Source organism: Microplitis mediator, chromosome 2, assembly GCF_029852145.1.
Source record: "Microplitis mediator isolate UGA2020A chromosome 2, iyMicMedi2.1, whole genome shotgun sequence".
Taxonomy (NCBI): Eukaryota; Metazoa; Arthropoda; class Insecta; order Hymenoptera; family Braconidae; genus Microplitis; species Microplitis mediator.
Window position 1 is genome coordinate 5,601,969 of NC_079970.1, and position 22,116 is coordinate 5,624,084.

The window sequence follows — 22,116 nt, forward strand, 5'->3', positions numbered from 1 at the left end:
TAGTCCTGGTCGTTGCCTAAGCCCCCGGCGATTACCTTTTATCTTTGGTTTCCATAATTCGAGCGTACCCGTTAACCTTCGGATTTATATCGGCAACTTCAGGGCCGGCTTCGCGCGTATACCCGCCGACGACGGTATTCGCGCCTCGCCTCGCCCTTTATCCGTATCATTAATGACTCGACCTTTCGACTCTACCTTTCCATGTACTCATATATATATACACGATCTTTCTCTTCTCCTTACTTATATTACTCCTAGCTTTTATTACCGCTATTATTCTCTTTTATATACATATATATATAGAAATATATTCATACATTAATTTTTATTATTCTCATAATAGACTCATAGCAGTTTCTAATTTTAAAAATACTGTTGCTAACAAATATATATATTTTTTATATATTTATAAATAATGGACCTGAATATCGGACAATTTTTCGCGGAAAAAAAATAAAAAAACTAAATGAGAAGTAAAAAATCTACGGGATTGCAGGCCACCGAAAATTGCAGGCCACCCCTTACTACCCCTTAAGTCACTTCTAAAGTCGTTACATAAATTTTTTCATTTTCGTTGTGCGAAAAATTTTCGATCTTCTGGTCTATCATAAATAAATATTACAAAAAAAGTTTTATATATTTCTATACTTAAAAAAAAAGACGCAATTTACCAGAGCTTTGTTGTGAAGAACAGCCCAACAAAATATAATAACAAATGATCTATAATACGGCATCCATGAGTTATCCGATGAAATGAGCGAAATGAACTACTCGAGGTATAATATAATAATCGATAGAGGGTCTGTATATATATCTTCAGTCATCCATAACTTGAGACTTTACTACTCTTCATCACAATGTATATCCATCCATGCATATACATCCACATATATAAAAGTATTTATCCCTTCGGATAAACCGTCTCCATTTTTATCCAGCTCATTATCATTTTTATATTTCATTTTATCATCTCCACTTGGTTTACTTCACGGTCGAGGTGTTGTTGCAACAAGGTGTTAGATTAATTGTACGATTAAAACCTCGTAAATCAGTGAAGAGCCGCCCACAACTCAAGTTATAGACTCTCGTGCAAATCAACCGGTCCCTTGCAATGATCTTTACTCTTTACTCCTTATATACTCCGACATATAAATATATATTAAATATTAAACTCATCCCTTGTTGCCCGACGAACCACAAACCTCACAGTCCATTCCGCATCCTCAAGTAGAAATCTGATTCAAAAGGGTTTATCCAATGTCCATAAGCGTATTGTATCTATAATAAAGCGCCCTCTATCCCAAGCGTCCCTCAATCACAATCAGTATCTCTATCTCTTGCACTAAAGCCTTTTTGGCTTTCGACTTGGCTCAGCTTAACCAACAAAAACAATAAAAGTTAATAAATATTTATCATATCGTCTTGCTCTATTCCCTCACCTCAAATTGCAATGCCGCCGGGGGCCTTCACTACGCGATTTTTCCTCTCGATCGCGACCCGCTACTTTTAATTTACGACCGTCTACCCATGTACTCTTTCCCTTTATCTTTTCTCCTTTGTACATATCCACTCACAAACAAAACTTTATTGTTACCTAAAGTTAACTTATGAGCGCATGAATAAGGACTTTTATTTTCTATATGTATGTTTATATATGAGTATTTACATAGGCAACATTAAACCTATTGTTAAAAATATAAACTTGGATTACGCGATACCAAGAGACAATAAACGTACGCAAATCCTTCCATCTATTTTACGAAAGAGAGCATGACAACATTTTTAACGTAAAAGTCTAATCACACACGTGTTTTGTAAGTTTCTATTACTTGTGTGTAATGGCTTGGAGAATATAAATGTATGATTCATTTTAATTTATCTGGAATAATGGTTAAAAAAGGAGAAAGAGAAAGATTAAACCGACTTTCACTTACAGACTCTACCAACTATTTCATTCTTAAGTTAATTGTCATCCATTGGGTAAATACGTTTAGGATTTAGGGAAGGGATTTATTATTTAAATTTTTGTGTATGTAAATAAAAAAAATAATTATTTATACAATTTTTATTTTTTACTTTTAAAAATACGCTCATCTTTTTTTTTTCTTTTTTTTATCGTTGACAAAATAATTATTTTACATTCTTATGTTTACATATTTAACATTATTTTTATTATTACACATAATAAATTGTATTAAATTGTAGTATTATATTTTACACTCTTACCAATTATTATAAATCTGAAAATTTACATTAATTGATTAATATATGTCATGACTGCGCAATTTATTTTATTAAGTAGACTTACTTTGGAATATTATTATTTTTAATCTAAAACTTAAAGTAGAGAAAATTAAAAAAAAAAAAAACTTGAAATTTTTTTTATTTTTTTTCTCTCAATACTTAATTTTTAAAAAGTATTTTTTGCTCAATTGATATATTATAATTTTGAGTGTTAATATAAATACGTTGTTAATAATAATAAATACATAAATACAGGCAAGTATTTGCTGATTGTGACCTTGATATTGAGCAAGTAACCATACGTAATTAACTCTGTTATGTTTTAAGTACATGTACTAGTTATTTGTGTCTGCGCATCTTACATGACCACCGTAAACGTTAATGGACACATTGCCACGAATTTGTAGTACCTTTTAAATTATTAGCTTGGTGCTCAAGATCTTGGATCTTGAGCACCAAAAAAAAAATTAGCAAATGAATTAATAAATAAAACAATATTTGAATAATTGACATGATTAATGTTTTATTATTAATACGATAACTTTATTAAGATTAAATTAAAATGCATTTAATTTTTGCTTCTGACGGTTTTTATTATTTTTATAAGACTATTAATTCAATAAATACTTAAAATACTTTTACGCATATTCAAATTTCGCGCGGGAAGACGATCATTTTTCTTTTTGATATTCAAAAATTACCTACATCAAAATTTTTTCAACAATTTTTGATCGAATACTGATTTTTCTATTGTCAATTAGAGATAAAAAAAAAACCGTCCATAAAGCACACCTGCGCTTTCGCGCTTGAGGTGTGCAAAACTTTTAGTAAATCTGAAAAATTTCTTTCATCGTTAAATCTAAACTACACTTATCCAAAAAACTAAAGGAACAAGAAAATTTTATAAATTTTTTAGTGATTTTTGGAAAGCTGCATTTTCGTAAAAAATGATTGTCTCGAAAAAATCAAAAAAGTAAATTGAAGCTTGAAATTTTTAGCTTTAAGATCTTTCAGCAAAATAATTTTTTGAGCCACGGTTTTTGCGATTTCTTCGAGCTATTTCTTATGATTCCGCAAAAACCGTGGCTCAAAAAATCATTTTGCTGGAAAAACTTCAAGCTAGAGATTTCAAGCTTCAATTTTTTTTTTTTTTCGATACGATCATTTTTCACGAAAATACAACCTTCCAAAAATCACTAAAAAGTTTATAAAATTTTCTTGTTCCTTCAATTTTTTGGATAAGTGTATTTTTAATCATTTTAATCAGACTGGTGGTTGCTAATGATTTATATATATTTATTTAAGACTAATGAACAAGATGAAAGAAAAAAAAAATCTATAGAAGTTTGATACCGTATAAATTTGGTTAAGACCGCGCCGGTGATTAAACTATGAATTGTACAGATAAAAAATATATATATATGCAGATAATGGGATGGATAAACATTACATTACCCATCTCCTGTATATATATACATAATATAAGTACAATAAGTACTACATATCGTAGCCCGGTCAGTTTACGATGCCATTATGTAAACGCGTTGATTCAGTCGCAAATCGTTTTAGTTAAGAGAGTTTTAGTACTTAACAGTATATACCTCCATGAAACTGTATGGCTTTCACTACTTAACTCACAAATCTAATTAATTATATGAACAAATTGTCAATTAATACGTTTATTTATTTACTTCAATTTATTAATTAATTACAATTTGGCATTTTAGTCGAAATTTTTATTTAACATTTAAAACTTATGTGATTCGATGATTTTTTGTTGCAATTGATTAAATTTTTTAAATTATTTCTAACAAGAAATACTCGCGACATAATCGACATTGCTTTGGAAAAACAAATTTTTATATTTTTGTATTGTTTATTTATGGTCTTAAAAAATTCTGGGCAATGGGGACTTAATTTTTAGCAAAAAAAAAAATCATTTGGACAAAACTGCAGGGTAAAATGAACGACTAAAAATTTTTTTGCTGTCAAGCTCGAGTTAGTTATTTTACCCGAATTTTTTGGTATCTGATTTTACTTAGATTCCAACGAAATTTATAAATTTATTTTGCCCGGCGTTTTTTTAAGCAAAAATTTCAAAAATTATTGCAACAAAAAATCATCAAAGTAGTTATTTATTTAAAAAAATATTTAAAAAAATAAATAGATTATTAGTAATGTTGTTACTATACATTTATTTTAAATTCAGGCACTCGATTATTTTCAATTTTCCCTTGAGCGTTTTCAATTTTTATAATACATTATATATCTTTATTATCATTTTTTTTTTTTACTATCATAGAAAAAAAAAACAAATAATAAATTATAAAAATTTATAAATAATTGTAAATAATATTTTATCTTGCACTGTGAGAAATATTTAACGGTGTGAATTAATCAGCAGTAATTATAATATTTGTGTGGTTACATGTAGAAAAAAAAAGTAAATAAATAAAAAAAGTTATTTAAGAATTTTAATTCATATACTTTACATGATTAAACAAAGAATACGATTGCGACCTTTTAAAATTCTCATAAATCTACTGTCAAGCCGTATATATATCTACATATATGTATATACACGGAATTCGACATTTTCATTGGGTTTAACATGGATATAGAGCCTGTTTTTCGTTGGTACATCGTGAATCACGCGCTTAAAACAGGTCACGTATTGCCAATGCAAAATGATACACACGTATATACATGTATATATACATATATATATGCAAATTTTCTCACAGTGCATGAGATCTTTATCATGGTAATTATTAAACACGTAAAATATACGTATAAATGTTTATTTAAAGTAAACATAGACCCCAACTCTATATACAAACTAATAATTATTTTAAAATGTCAATAATTACGATAAAAGTAAATATGAAAATTTAAACTGAAGAAATAGTTTATATCTATAACTTCTATTTAAAGCATATAAATAAATTAAATTGCAATTTTTAAAATCTAATTTCCTTGTAGGGAAGACCGGGGCACAACGGAGCCTCTCGAAAATTTGCAGAAAAAAAATTTCTTTTGGTCACTGTTATATTTTCATGAGATTGATATATTTACCAGGTTTCAAAGCGATACGAAATACCTGGGGCACGAGAGACCCCCCTAACAATTAAAAAAATCACATAATAACCGAGAATGCGGCGTCGTGGCCTTTAAAGGCCAATTTTCTATAATAATTATTGTTTCGAAAATAATTGAGGAGTCATGTCTCAGAAAAAGGGCAAAATCGGGTACCTGACATTTTTGTGCATCGCTACGAAAATACCACGGGCCCGATTTTGTACGATTTCGGAGATATGGCTGCCCAATTATTGATCAAAACACTTTAATTATTATAAAAAATATAATAATTTAAGAAGTGCCGACAGTCATCAGAAAGTAAAATTCCAATAATTTATTTATGCATCTGATCGCAGATAGATCGCGGACTTAAATCCAGTGATTCTCTGAGTTTCTTTTACTGTTATTAGATAAGATCTTTGAGTTTTTAAAAGTTATTAAAAAATATAATAAATGAGAAATTCAGCTTTTAGAACAAAAAAAAATTTTAAAACATTTTTAACAAATGATATTTAAAAGGCCGGCTATGAAGTTATTTAACAAAAATTTTTTTTTCATCATTTATTGGAGGGGGGCCCGTCGTGCTCTGAATTTTTTTTTTTTTTAATTATAATGAATTTGTTCGAGGCAGATCACAAAAACTTGTACTCAGTTCAAAAGCTACAGAAAATAATTAGCGACTTAGGCGACCGTCGTGCCCCGGTCTCTCCTATTTATTGTTATATATATATATTTATATTAATGGACGTACCAAATCCCGAGTGTCGCGAATTAAAGCGGCAAATGATTAATAATAAATAATAATGTTTTATTTTTATAAGTAAATAACTCACCTGAGTTATTTGCATGAGTTTATTTATTATCCTTAGGATTTTTAATTTTATAAATAATTAAATCCATAAAAATAATAAAAGTGAGACTAAAAATCGCTGTTTGACATATACAGGGAAGTGGGGCATGACGGAGTATCTGAGTTAATTATTTTTGTAGACTTTAATTGCCATACACATTTTTATTTTGTTTATTATGCAAAAATTTCTGATTATTTCTTTCATAAATTTTAACGAAAAAAAAAAAAAAAATTCTGGCTAAAAAATTACACAGAAAAAAAAGGATTTCTTGCCGTGAAAAATTTTTACTCGCCCTAAAAAATTTTTTGCATTATAAATTAAAAAAAAAAAGTTTTTGGAGCAGGAAAAAATTCATTGGGGCAAAAAAAAATTCTTGCGCCAAGAAATTTTTTCTCATGAAAATTTTTGACTTCAATTCATAACGTAAAATTTTTTTTGTGCCAAGACATCTTTTTTTTCTGTGTATACAAAAAAAAACAAATTTTTGTTTGTCAAATTTTCGAAATATCCCCACGTGCTCATATACTCTTTCTATTCTTCCCCATATCATGACAATGACAATCACTCCGCTCTTTTTAGTCATCTTGAGTATTTTGTTCCCGTATTTTTTAGTAGACTGTACACAAAAAAAATTAGCATCGAGTTTTAAGTTGGCAAGGTCCAGCAAACAGATAAGATATTTTGCAAGTAAGTGCAAAAAAGTTTCTTAAGATAACGGAAAATTATTATAAAATTAAGACAAATAAAAGAAATAATTTTATCATATTTTTTTTTCTTTTTCTTTTTTTTTTTTATATAAATAAAATTATAAGTATATTTATATACAAACTTGCCTCGTTTTATACTAAAAATTAATATCATTTAATCGCGAATAATTAAGTAACACGCAATGATTTATAATATTTAAAATAATAATAAGGATATGGTTCAAAATTACTCATCTGTGATCACTCATATTTCAGTTAATTATTTAATAAATAAATATATTACGTAACCACAGCAGATTCATTATAAAATGTTAGTAGTAAAAATAAAAAGGACGTAACTTTTAAAATTTATAAAATTAAAAATATTAGTAATATTAGTCGATAAAATTTATAAAAATCATTGATACAATTGACGTTATATTATTATCATTATATTACAATCACACAATTTTCTTACGAGGTCTTTTCTTATGAAAAAACCGGAAGCCCTTTTATATTGCCGATTTCTCGATCACAGTTCCCCCGCTCGAATTAATTTATAAAAAAAAACCATTTAAAAATATTTAAATACGGAACAACAATCGAGCATTTGATTTTACAAGGAATTTAAAAGAAAAAATAATAATTTATAAACTGTAGGGATGACAGAACTGGTAAACTAACCTCTGGCTGCGTTCTGTTTTCTTCATTATACCTTTTTTGTAGTACTGCCGGATACTACGGCTGAGCTTGTCGTAGTTCATGGCCGGTCTATTTTTACGTTTACCCCACAATCGCGCCACACGCACCGAGTCCTCGATCTTGAAAACACCTTTCGTACGATCCAACCAACGTATACACGATCCGTGTAAACCAGGACTCTGAAGTAATTCTTTTAAAAACTGCCACAGATGAATGTGCGATCCCCCATTACGTATTTTTCCTCCTTCGTTAACTGGCGTTACCGCGGCAACATCATCGTCTTCGTCTGCAACCAAACACCAAAAAAAAAAACAAATTAAAATTAATGATTTTATTTACCAACAAACAGACAGAAATTGTTGCCTATCAGCAATTAAATAAATCAAAAGTAATTACCGTCTGTCAAATCCATATTGCAAGAAGAGGCCGAAGAAGAAGAGGCATCGGGCGGACTTAGTGATGAATTAGGATCACTGGTACTCACTGGAGACGGCTGGACAGCACCAGCAGGACTCCAGGAAGCTGCAAGAGTATTTCTAGGTGACTCCTCGACGGCAGCCTTCCAAATTTCTAATTGCGCGTGCAGCATACTTCCACACTTGAAATAAAAAAAAATGCACAACTTTTTATTTGAGACAAAAAACCAAATAAAATACAATAGGGGAGGGAGGGCAAAACGGGACACTTAAAGAAATATTAAGATTTTGGGGACTCAAATACGTAAAATCTTTTTTTTTTTAATGGCATTCAAAGTGAATAAAAAAAATTTTCAGCTGCTGCCGAAAATATAATTTTCATTTTTTGCGGGCAAAATGGAGTACTTCCTGAAAAAAGTGAAAAAATTTCTGGAAGTTAAATTAAATTTTCTTATAAGGAATTTACATAAAGAAAAATTATATTTCACATAATTATTGGATGTAATCATAAACATTTTTTGAGTAAAACTTTCAATTTTTGAAAAAGTTTAACAAAAAAAATTCAAAATAATCCTCAATTACAATTGAATCGTTTATTTGAGAAACCCCATAAGTCAAGAAAACAAAATTTTTCAGGAAACACAAAAAACATTTTTTTGGAAAAACTTGACATTAAAATAATTAATAAATAATTAAATACGATAATGTTAGCGTCTCTAAAAAAGATTCCAACAAGAAAAATTTAATTTTTTAACTGAAACTACTTAAATAAATTATTTAAAGTTGATTGACTTATGGGGTTTCTCAACCAAACGGAAAAAAAAGATATAAAATCATTGTTTTTTTTAATGTTTCCACTCAAATCATTTATTACACTGATAAAATGAAATATTAAATATGTACTTGAACTCTGAAACTCAGAAATTACAAAAAATTATAATTAATTTAAACATTTTAATTAGTCATATAACAGTCAACAATAAAACAACATTTGAAATTAATTTCCCAAAAAAGCGCGAATTTTTTTTTAAACGCTGATTTGATGCATATTTTGATTGATTTCTACGAAGGGACATCCTAAGAACCCAACAATGCAAAAAACCCAATTTCGTAAAAAACATGACTTATGGGATTTCTCGAATAAACGATTCAAATACGTCAAGTCTTTTTTGTTTATGACATTCAAAGTGAATAGAAAAAATTTCAGCTGCCGTTAAAAATAAAATTTTCATTTTTTGCGGGTAAAATGGAGTACTTCCTAAAAAAAGTGAAATTATTTCTGGAAATAAAATTAAATTTTCTTATAAGTAATTTACATAAAGAAAAATTACATTTCACAAAATTATTGGATGCAATCATTAACATTTTTTGACTGAAACTCAATTTTTGAAAAAGTTTAACAAAAATAATTCAAAATAATCCTCACTTATATTTACCATAGTAATTTTTGAATGTTTAAAAAACATTTTAAAAAACAGTTTTTTTTATAGAATTTTGGGGATACCCCATAGTGCCCTCTACCCCATTTCCCCCTCCCTCCCCTATTTACAGTCTGATGCAATTACGGGTCGAATTGAAATTTTTTATCTTCATTCTTTCTTCTTTCCTTTTATTATTATTGCTATCATTATCATTATTATTATTTTGTTTTTTTATTTAATTCTCGGGCATCAAGTATGAGGCTCACACCGCAAAGTAAAGAGAAAGCGGCGACGCAACAGTCGATGGCTATGGTGTAGTGAGTGACCTACTTGGTTGGCATAGTCAACAACTAAACGGCTGGCATAAACCGTCGAGACCTGGTCAGTACATACATACAATACCACGAACAATAACAATAACAACAGTACGAGCCAATCGAACCTCACGTGCCGTCGACAATGATGACGCACGTCTTGCTCTTACTGTTTAACATTCAATGTATGGTCTTAGAGATCACCAGCAGCAGCAGTACCACATACTGATAGAGTTTTAACGCACCTCGATTAATCCCAGCAATGCATAATAAAATTTATTTTAAATTATCATCTGCAGGAGCATTTCTGCATGTGACGCCACGGAGTTTTATTTTATTTAATACCACACGCTTTTACATTGACGTGATGATTCCAAGCCACGGCTCGACTAATATTAACAACCGAACATTACAAGTAACATCTTGTGTCTTGTATCTTTCGAAATGCCATTAGTCCATAATAGTATATAAAAATATATATATAAATATATACTGCATAAGTTCGATCGTGATCGCGCAACTAGATCAATTGATCGCGCAACTCGCGGCTGTTGTTATTGTAAAACAACTTAAGTTTCGAGTATAAGTTTTAGTTCCAAGTCACTCGATCTCGATCCTATCCGATGGATTGTAGTACAGGGGAATAAAATAATAATTTTTTAATGTACTAAACCGAGAAAGATATCTTCTGCAAGCTTAAGTTAATGTTACAGAGCATTGAAATTAGCCAGTCATGTGTTGTACATCGAGCATTTGCGAAATAATCCATCGTAGTGTGATGGATGACTCAAGATGGGGATTAAAGATAAATCACGTCTATCGCTTTAATTTATATTTTCTAAATTTTTCACTATTTATATATCTATTTACTTATTTCAAACCTCTATATATTTTAATTTATAAATAAATATATATATAATTAATAACATTTTTTGTTATTATTTACATTGGCGGTTTGTTAAGTAAACGTTTAGTCGTGGGATCGTGGGCAATTAACTTTATTATTTATTTAAGAAAATAGATTTAAGTGCTAAAAATAATTTATAATCCTAAATATATATACTTGTTTATTATTATTGAAACGCCCGGGGTTAAGAGTATGAAATGATAATAATTATAATTATTTTTATTGCAGGCAGCGAGTGAAAAAAAATTATAAAAATTGATAATTTAAAAAATAAATGATTGAAGTCTACTATATATATCGAGTTACAACTACTATTGATCAAGGTCAAAGTAACAATTCGCTTTCATTAAGTATATACCGCTATCGTGGGTTTAATCTGTAATCGACTAGTGATTGTACAACGCTACTATACTGCCAATTGTAAGTCTGTATGTTACTGTCCGATGTGATGGTAAATTCTCGGTTAAATTCCAACGCCTCCGCTCAGTATTTAAAACTCGAGATTTAAAACCCTGCTCTCTATTCGTACAATATACTGTATGCAACTTTTAACACATATATCACTTTATATACATATATAAAATAATATGACGAAGTAAATGTTTTACGAGGAAAGATACCAAAGTAACGACGCACGTGGATTTCTCAGAAATTCACTTTCACCGCGGACTTTCCTTTCCACCCGAATCGCGCAATCGTCAGAGACCACGTACGCTTATATTACACATACATACATTCATATATATATATATGTATGTATTTGAATGTGGCTGATGCTGGCCCTGTCCGAGACCGCGGCGACCAAGAGGATCCGTTAGGTTCCGCAATCATCTCGTGGTATGGCGCCACGACAAGAATGAATAAGAAAAAAAAAGCGGAAAAGGAATGAAATAAATACTGTGATTCAATTGAAACGTCATCAGATTTAAAAAGTATTTTTATAGGAGCGATAATAATGAAAAAAATTCAAGTTTGTGGTTTGCGAGTTAAATAGACGGATATTTACCTGAGGCGCGCGATGGCAAAAATCTTCTTCCGTTAGAGATGCAAGTGTTTCGCCGTCGATGTTGAAGCTGTCCAACGGGACTGATGGCAGTTGTAATTGTCTTCGGGCCCATTGGACCCACGCAGCAACATCTGCTGCACTCCAGCGACGTGGTTCTGAAAAATATTTTTTTATTTTTATTATTATCAGAGAAATTTAATGCCGGTTTCAATAATTATTCACGTTAATTGGAGACGGGAGAGAGTAAACTGACAATGACTAAACTAAAAAATTTCCGATGTGTAACAAAAAATTTTTTATGGAAATTGAGAGAAAAATTGATTGATCTTTTGACCCTTTCTATAAAAAAGTAAACAGGCGAAATTATGTTTATATATAGATGTGGTGTTATATTAGATACCGGAAAAAAATCTAGTGTATGCCGAATAGCAGGGCCACTTAACGACCTTGGGACGAGGCAACATCGAGGTTTCGTAACTGCCTGGCAAGACACATGCCTCTGATGCCTCCATAACTTATTCCTCGGCGTGACATCATGCAAGTTGTGTGTATAGTTGTTGTATATAATATAATAGTATAGACGAATAGTGAGAAACCGGTCGTGTCGGCAGCCGAGTACCAGCGACAACTGGCCTACGGCCGTACCGAGCCAGCTTACGTGTCGATTAAAATGGATCGAGTACGTCGTGTACAGATAGATTAAAGGTAAAAGAAGAAAATGACTAGGAAATATATGATATTTTATATTCTATACTGTTTTATTGCATTGTCTGCATATATATTTATATATTTATATATAAGAGACTACTGATTAGATGGAATCCAAGAGAATAAGCTCCGAGACAACGGGACAAAATAATACTCGATAGTAAATCGTGACTTTGTAAAATTTTTTAGACTTTTGAATCCATTATAAAGTGAACTAGACTGACCACTTAATTCGTATCAACAAAATAATTAATTAACTGCCCATTAGGATTCTAGACGTAAAAAAAATTTTATAATTTTTCTAGATCTTAAACATTTTGACCTTCCTCCGCTCGTCTGATCATTATAATGAGGTCAACGATTTGTGTTTTTTTTCCTCTGGTTTTTGCCTGCCAATTATCTACTTGACTATTTTTTACTTGCCATCCGACAAATTATTTTAAAATATCTTACACTGTAAAAAATTTGTGAACGCGAATTAAATTCCCCGAAGGGGGGTTTATTTTAATATTAAAACTCCCGATCGGAGTAAATGCGGATTTAAATAAAATCCAGACCACTCCGAAATCAGTCATCTGAAAAAACGAACTCCGTATTCACTCTGTATGCGGGGTGATTTTTTGTAAAAACTCTGAAACTCTAAGTGCACAGTTAGAAATTTTGTGTAAAATTCAACACAAATCGTCTGTTGCAAACGGTCTACACAAATTTTTGTGTTAATTCGTCACATTGCGTTTGTGTTGATCTTTAACACAAATTTTATGTTAAATAAAATTGAACACATAAAATCTGTTCTTTTGACAGAAAATTTATCTACATTTAACAGAACATTTGTGTAAATTTAACACATTTTTCGTGTTAAAATCCACTAATAAACATCCCTGATTAAACAACTGAATTCGACCGAATTAAAAATTTTAATTCTGTTATATTCTGTCGAATTCTGCAAAACAGAATTCAACTGAATTAAAAATTTGAATTTGAATTAAACAGAATAAAACCGATTTAAAAATTTCAAATTTTGTTTAATTCGGATTCAGAACCAGAAATTGGAGAATTATTTTTGAATTCATCAGAATTAAACTGAATAGAATTATTTAAATTCGTTTTAATTTGGACAAATTCTAGTTTTCCTGCCGAATTAGACAGAATTCATTTTTAAGTTAGGTACCGAATTAACAGAATTTATCTGAATTAAATAGAATTAAAAATTTGATTCTGTTTAATTCGATCGAATTCAGTTGTTTAATCAGGGATAAGCACATAATCTAACCAACTCAAGTATACTGATCTACCCTTAGTAGAACTTATGTCAATTTAGCGAACAATTGAACCAGGTCAAAAAGGTATGAAAGTTATCGAAATTTTATCGTAAAATGTATATATTTAATTGTAAATAAATTATAATCAAAATTTCCCTGCAGACAATGCTTTGCTTGGTTATAGTAATGAAGAATCGCGCGGAAACGTTTAGTCAAACAACACAAATTTTGTGTTAATTTTCTAATAACACAAAAAATGTGTTACATTCTAGATTTTCTAATCATTTAACATAAAAAATCTGTTGAAGTAAAATAACACAAACGGTTTGTGTTGAATTAACAGATTTCTGTGTTGAAAATCAACACAAAAAATTTAACCAAATACACAAAATTTCTAACTGTGTGACGGTGAATCCGAATGGAAATAAAATCCATAATAATTCCGAGTTCACTCCCGATTTTTTATGGTGTACAATTTAAATAACCGTGATAATAAAATATTAAAACTTACCAGGATGAATTCCAAGTGCGACGCAGGTATTGTCGAAATCTTTTTGCAGCTGTTGGATGGCGAGACTGAGTACTGGTTCAATCTGTTCGCGAGCGAGATCACCAACGCACTCGCCATTTTCCATGTCTTCAACAAAACCCGTGCCCACGTTTCCCAAATCTACCGGTCTCAGATTATATTTCCTCTGGAAACTCGTGTCTCTTAAAACTTCGCGCAATAATTGATGGTCGCTCTTTTGATCCTTGAAAATTTCATCCTCGCGATTGAGCGGACTCGCGGTTATTTTTTGACTCGTAAAAGTCTCCTCGTCAGTAATTTCAGTAATTTCTATTTTGGGTATTATTAGACCGGTTTTATGCCGGTTGTCATCGATGCTGCTGTTATCTCTGATAACAGAGTCTTGTTTGTTATTTGACGGAAATAGAAGACTACGGAGAGATGAATTTTCAGTTTCGACAGGCGATGGTCCCGGTGATGACTGTGAACTAATTGATGACTGGTGACTAATTGAAGACTGAGGAGAATTTACAGACGTGGGTTCTTCTTTAAATAAAATTTCTTTCAACAATGGATTGCTCGTTTCCTCGCGTTTTGGAAAGAAATCAGTATCCAGAGAGTTGTAAATATCTTCTTCAGACCTTGGTGGTGTACAAGGTACCGTGCAGTCTGTGGAATCTTCTTTGTAACCAAGACTTTCCGCTAAAAGTCTGAAATAATTACTTGCCCATTAATTTAAAATCCTTCTTATTTGTTTTTCTTTTTATTTAAATAATAAAATAAATTAAATTACCTGGATTCCTGTAGAATGGTAAGCAAATCGATGCTTTTTTCCCGTTTAACAGGTGGCTTTGTGGCTGTTGGTTCTGGACTTGTGGGATACAAATGTGCGCTCTGCGGACTCTGAGGTACATAGTAGGGACTACTGGGATAACCGGGTGATGCTTCGCGTGAGTAATTTGGTGACAATGCGCCAGTTAAACCGGGATAAGGAGGGCTGGGGTATGTCGTGGGTGATCCAGGTCTCGGTGATAACACTTCCTGTTTTATTTGGATGGGTTTCAATGTCATTTGATTGTGAGTATTATTGGGGGAGTTGTAGTCATCTGGTAGCAATGACAAGTCAAATTGAAATGCTGTGTATTCAAATGAAGGTGAGAATCCAACGGCTGTTGGTACTGTCTGTGGCATCTGTAAAATTAAATAAATATAGTTATTATAAATTAATTTCTGATGTAAATCTTGAGAAATAATCCCGACTCAAAATCCTCGATGAGAACTATGAGGTCTAAATGCGAATAATTTATCGATTTTAAATTATAACTACACGGAAAAAAATGTGTAGTTAAATTTACTACAAATGGAGTTCGATTTACTACACTGACTAGTAATATATAGGATAACTACACGTTTAGTAACAGTTACTAGTACACTGTGGTACACAACCTGTAATACCATTTACTACAGTAAGTAGTAATAAGAACTAGCATTAAATAACCACTGTGGTTCATTTTACTCCACAACATAGTAGAATATATTTTATTCGTAATGTATTAATTAAATATCTGTTAGTTAACGATCATTAGTTTTTATGATATTGAAAACGTTATCAAAATATAAAAATTAATCTTAGATTCTTCGGACTTACAGTATATCAAATTAAAATGATATAAAATGAATTTATTAATGAATAACTTAAAATAATAAGGACTCAAATTTCAAAAGCCTACTTTTTATCAATATCTGATAAGGATAATTTTAAAAATATATTTGTAATCTATAAACTCTCGTATAAGTATAAACTTAGAATAATTAAGTATTAATTTTTATTAATAGAAAATATGAAAAACATCGTTTTAAAAGTTATAATTCTAATAAATAACAAATACTCAATAGGCAATGATTTTAAAAATTGCATTAAAATCACGATTCACTGATAAGAGCATAGAAATAAAATTTTATAGAAGAAGTTGTAAGTGAGGTAAGCAAAAGGAAGAATGACAGGTAATACAAAACAAATTTTTTTGTATTATATTTTTTATATATATATTTATTTTAAATTATATATATTATAATTGCACGCCTCGATTTTTAATTATATATATTATTATTTATAATGTTTTATAATATTATTTATAATATTAAATACACTGAAAGGATACCCACAGAATGGAGTAAAAAGTTGTAGGTGGCGCTGTTATTTTTTTCTTTCGATCATTTTACCACACATTGGAGTAGATTGTACAAGTAATCTGGTATTGTATACTCCAAAAATAGTAACAGATACCAATTCATATAAAATTGTATGGTTCCCAAAACCACAAAATAAGTATTTTATACTACATTGAGTAGTTGTGGAAACTACAAAGTTTTACCACATTACAGTAGTAAGCAGAACTCCTATGGTAGTAAAATATCACGCACACTGTGCCTTATGTTACTACAGCTGTCATTGCGGCGACCACAAAGTGTAGTAAAATTTTTACTAGTTTGGTGTAGTAAATTCTACTCCAGCATTTTTTCCCGTGTAGGGACAAGATTTTTGCCTTGTTTTTTAAATGAGCCGTTCAAATTTTTGATATTACGGAGAAAATATCGGTCTTAGTAAAAAAGTTTTTGAACAAAAGTTGTAGGAAATTTAATTTTATAAAAAAAATGTATCTTATAATTTTCGTATACGACCAATATTTTCGCCGTAATTTAAAAATTAAGATTAATAATGAATGATTCAAAATTTGGTTAATTATGAAAATCTTAATTTTGAAACTACGGCTTTCTTATTAGTCCTAAGAAAAAAATAAGACCTCAAAATCCTCAACGAATGAAAGTTATACTTCGTACTTTGAAAAATTTTAGATAGAAAAGGGAGGGGAGAGAATTCTTCGAAAGAGACTTTTGAGGTTCAAATATGGATTAAATTATTCCTGTATGTTTTGAGTATTTTGAGGCTCTAATCCAGATCATGTTATTCCAATTTAGTCCTCAAAGTAGTAAAATGGGTCGTAACTACTACTTTGAGAACTAAACTAGAGTAACTTTCTTTACTGTTGTCAATCCCAAAATTCTAAACTGATCCTCAACAACCTCATTGAGAACTTTGAGACTTAAATCCGAATTTGTTATTTGACTCGGAAATAATTATATTATTAATATTTTGTTGATGTGTAAGGCGTTGGAAAGTAAAATGCGTTAACAATATCTGTCATCATTAAAATCAACCCTAGATTTCTCTGTAGCAAAGCATCCCCGTGGGCAATAGCTGATGCTCGGTACATTTTCACCAGGTTCCGAGATGAGTAAGCAGGAGAGAGAGAAAGAGATAAAAAGAGATTATATAAAAGCAGTTTATCTTGGCGCGTGTGTTTATTGCCCGTCGTGTGCTTGACCTCGCATCAGTTTGTTACGCTTTGTAAGCCCATTACAACGTTCCCAAGTGCATCTTGGCTACGCTGAGGCGGGGTCGTGCTCTGACAACTTGACGTAGTGCATATCCCAGAGCTCGGCAAGCGAAATAAACGATTATGCCCTTCTTTATTTATCCCTCGTTCTTTTTCTTACGTCTCTCTTTTATTGTTATTTTTATTTTTCATAATTCTCTCGGTCGAACAACTTTAAAAGCTAACAAGCCTCGCCGCGAAACACCCTTCGATTATCATCAAATTGAGAGATCTAAATTCTTAAATGACGTTCTATAGAGATATAATAAAATAAAAATTTTAAATTATGCTGTGATAGTTTATGTATATAAATAAATAAATAAATAAATCTTACGTACATATATTTATTTATTTATTGTACAATAAATAATATATATTACATTTTAAGCTTGTCTCCATTTTACGAGCGAAAGGCCAAGTCTGGTCAAAAGATCGTGTGTCCAGTTGACTTTAGTGCCAGCAAACGGAATCATAAAAAAGAAAAGGAAAATTTCAAAGGAAAGAAAGCGGGAATTGATTGACCAGGTGGTAAAAGTTTGCGGTTGGAGCTAAAATCACTGCATATAAAGAAATATATGTACACATATGTATGTGTATTTGCAGAGCGATAGATAGATAGATAGGAGCTTAACTGGTGAGGAGAATATATCACTCAAGTGTTAGATAGAGGGTACGGTGTGCTGTTCGCTTGGCACAGAGGTTTGCGTACAGTACATTGATGGGAATTCACGGTGCTACAGAGCTATAATACTCTGATGTACACACTAAAGACACAGCACACCATGACATCCCGTGGGATTCGTTCACGGGGCGATGTCGGCTGATAAAAATTAACGCTACAAATTTAACCGATCGGTCAATCATTCCGAGTCTAACACATTTTATTGCTGACATGACAATAGAAAAAGCTCAAGGATAACAACGAGAAGACATTTTAAATGATATAATAAAAAATATTGTAGACGATATTGTGAAATCGATAAATTAAATAAAATAATAAAACGGGATTGTGTGGGTGTGAATAATCGTTAAATTGTTAAATCCCGAGGATCGAGACGATGTTGAGACAAATATATAAAGAGAGAAAACGGAATCTGGATATACGTATCGCAAGAAAGTGGATAAGAAACTAACGGCGGCGGATGTGATGTAGGCAATTGAGAGATAGGATCCAGTGCTAAACTTGTATAACTAGACCGATCCAAAATGGCCGTTTTATATGTGTGGTACGTTCAAGTATATGTGGAAACAGATATAGATACTGATACAGATAAATGTATATATATATGTATATAGATTTGTGTATGTGTGCTCACACGTCATTTGCTCAAGAGTATATGGAGGACACTAATGTCCTGAGACAGGGTTCATTGAACTCGGACGAGCATTCGAGTTCAAGGATCATGAGTTTGCTGATTTATATAAGCTCGCGGGGAAATACGTCCGCTAATACCATGTGTCACTTTTCCCAATTGCCCGTGACGTCACAATTATCGCAATAGTTAGACTTTCATTAGCAATCAATTATATATAATTACTTTTTTGTCCCAGTCCTAAATAAAACTCTCTAAAAATCTGGTGAAAAAAAAAAAAAATTTGCTATTTCCAAAGTGAAATTCCGCCCTCTGTTAGACTTTATTCGCGCCATCACCAGTAACAGAAAAATACAGGTACATATATATTTATATTTACACAACAAGAGAGTAAGAGTGTACATGTCACGAAAGCGTGAAGCGATGACTAAACTGATCGGCCGTTGTGCTGGAATGTTAAGCCGTGTTTCATGACGTGCCACGTCGTCTTCAAGGTCCTAAACGATTTCGCGAGTTAGCTCAGTGTTATTGTTTTCTCGCGGCTCTTTTTCCTCGGGTCACCGACAACACCAACAATAAAATTGAATTATTTTAAAAATAAAACTTAAATATACATTGTGACTTGAGACAAAAGATGAACAAAAACAAAGGTCAGAGATCAACAAAGTGTCATGCTTGATTTTCGATTAATATCAACCACCATAAACGTGAGAAAATATATAACTTAAATGCTACACACTTTTTTTTTCATCTTAAACAAACCACTTTTTTTTATCTCTCAATCGCCAAGTAATGATCGACTTTGCGAAACATCTTATCGATATCGAAGTAACTACAGTTAATTTTATGACATTTCATATATTTTTTTTTTTTTTTTTTTCTAATCAACTCTTACTTTTCTTATACTTTATTACTTATAAACTGTTAGTACATCAAGTTCTTTCTTCCGGACTTGGCCGAAGCAAACTCGCACTTCTTCAGCAGAGATTTTTTTTTAATCTTCACTAACGTACGCAAAGTTGTTACAACCGCGGAACACGATCACTCGCATATTATACGACCCGTTACATTGATCAACACCGTAAAACGACTACACCAGCGATTACTATCAACAAGATTTACACGACCAACGGATTGTCCTGTGCTATATTTTCTCGGTGCATACCTTGATCTCGATTACCAATATCGATATATTAAACTAACTATTAATTTTAAGTATTTAACAGCTACGTAATTACATCCACATTAAACATAAAGTAACAATAGCAATTAAAATATATATTTAAATTATACCTCTGAAGAAATTTTTTTTTTTCAACTCGAGGTCAATTCATCTTCTATAGAATTAAAATAAAATCTTTTATTATTTATAAGTCTCGACGTTTAATTTTATCTCGTTTTTTTGCATAAGTATATTTTTTCAGTTAACACCTGCGTAGTTAGATCGAGTTTTATTTCTAGATAAAGAAACTTGAGGACTACTTGAAGACCAGCCCCCGTTTGTCACCACAAAAGACTTTATGGAAATTAATTTTTTTACCGTACAATTACTTTCTTAACCAGACCCGAGTAAAAAAAATGCTAGTTTAGTCCTCAAAAGCCTCAATTCCTTTGATGTTTTATTTGCCGCCCAGAAAGTAACTCTACTTTAGTACTCCAAATTCTCAAAGAGAACTACTCATACAAAGTCACCGAGCTTCGAAATTTTCCCAAAGATCGGCCGATGCCTGATTTGCAATGATTGGCCAATAAATGGCTAAATATACTGGCCCGTGCATGTTGAATCATTGGCAGCCGTCATTTTGCTTATAAAAACGGCGCACAATTAACCGCCGTTCGTTGGCCAACGGTTTGATCGAGTTCTCTTGATACCAAGCTTTGGCCGATGATTGATTGCCACGATTGGCCAATGCTTGGCATACCGTTATCATCCGATATTTAGCCGATGCTTGAAAATTGGCAGCCATTCACGACCCAGTAATGGGCCGATTCTTTTTTTTTTGTCGGACTTCGGACTTTTAAAAATTTTAGATAGAAAAGGGAGGGAAGAGAATACGTCGAATGAGACTTTTGAGGTTCAAATGTGGATCAAATTATTCCTACATGTTTTGAGTATTTTGAGGCTCTAATCCAGATCATGTTACTCCAGTTTAGTCTTCAAAGTGGTAAAACTTTTTATACTGTTGTCCACCTTAAAATTCTAAATTGATCATCAAAAACCTCATTAAGAACTTTGAGACTTAAATCCAAATTTATTTTTCAACTCGGGGACGAAAATAAATAACTGGGATATTTTAATAAAATACCGCTAGCACTGTAATTAAATTTTTTTTCTCTTTAATTATTTATTAAGTATCTAAAGAGAATAAAAATAAAAATAAAGTTTAATAAGACACAGAAGATAATGCGCATTAAGAGTGCACCGTGTCCATGAAATGTCACGAAGAGTTTCGTCATTCAATAGATTAATAAGACGATAAATAATTTGATATATGAGTTGTACGAGTATTAAAGTAAAATAGCAACCAGGCCGAGTTTTATACTCTTCTAAAGTCATATACCGTATGTACACATGTATAGAAATATACACAGTACACTAGGGTATATAGATAATAGGTTGACATTGCAATAGCAATCGTAAGGATAACTTTACTGCCGTGCGTTTATTTTATAAACATATAGACCGAAGCATGCACACATGCTTTTATTATTTCCAAAGGTTCACTATACCATGTGTGGGCGATCGACGCTCCTGCGACACCGTTTAGCCTCTACTCCTATCCCTCGCTCTCTTATTTTATATTAACCAAATAAAATATAAAACCCCATTCTTTATTAAATATTCAGCTGCTCCTCCATCTACAGCAATTTTTTTACGCTTCTTAAAGTGCAAAAGTGCACTTACCACTCGGTGAAATTTAAAAAAAAATTTAAATACCCCATCTATTAGTCCAGCGTTACTTTAGCCTGCATTGATATTGCATGACAATGTACCCGATTTTACAGTAACTACCGTAGTTACTGTGGATTCTTTGTTATTTTTATCAGCATATTTTATTATCGAGCATTAAAATAGAATTTTTATCGAGCTCATGTGTAAAAATAATTATTTTAGTATAAAGGAATAAAATTGCATTGACATTTAACTTCCGCGTTTATTCTAATCGCGAATGGGTGAGGCAAGTACCTACGTTCCTATGTATATATTTATAATAATGCATACGTATGTCTGTACGTTATCCAGTAGCTCACCCATTGGTATC

At 31.4% G+C, this 22,116-nt stretch overlaps 1 protein-coding gene across 1 annotated transcript in view; it reads right to left on the minus strand.

Annotated features, from left to right (window-relative positions):
- Positions 1 to 2,092: 2,092 nt before the first annotated feature.
- The window catches only part of LOC130663409 (DNA-binding protein D-ETS-4), a 37,751-nt gene continuing 17,727 nt past the window's right edge, over positions 2,093 to 22,116 (minus strand). Inside the window, exons 2-6 of the mRNA XM_057462615.1 lie at positions 14,897 to 15,294; positions 14,107 to 14,813; positions 11,626 to 11,780; positions 7,958 to 8,159; positions 2,093 to 7,847 (exon numbers count right to left, since the gene is read on the minus strand). Of these exons, the coding sequence (XP_057318598.1) occupies positions 7,507 to 7,847; positions 7,958 to 8,159; positions 11,626 to 11,780; positions 14,107 to 14,813; positions 14,897 to 15,294 (1,803 nt within the window). The 3' untranslated portion in view covers positions 2,093 to 7,506. The remainder of the gene's footprint in view (positions 7,848 to 7,957; positions 8,160 to 11,625; positions 11,781 to 14,106; positions 14,814 to 14,896; positions 15,295 to 22,116) is intronic.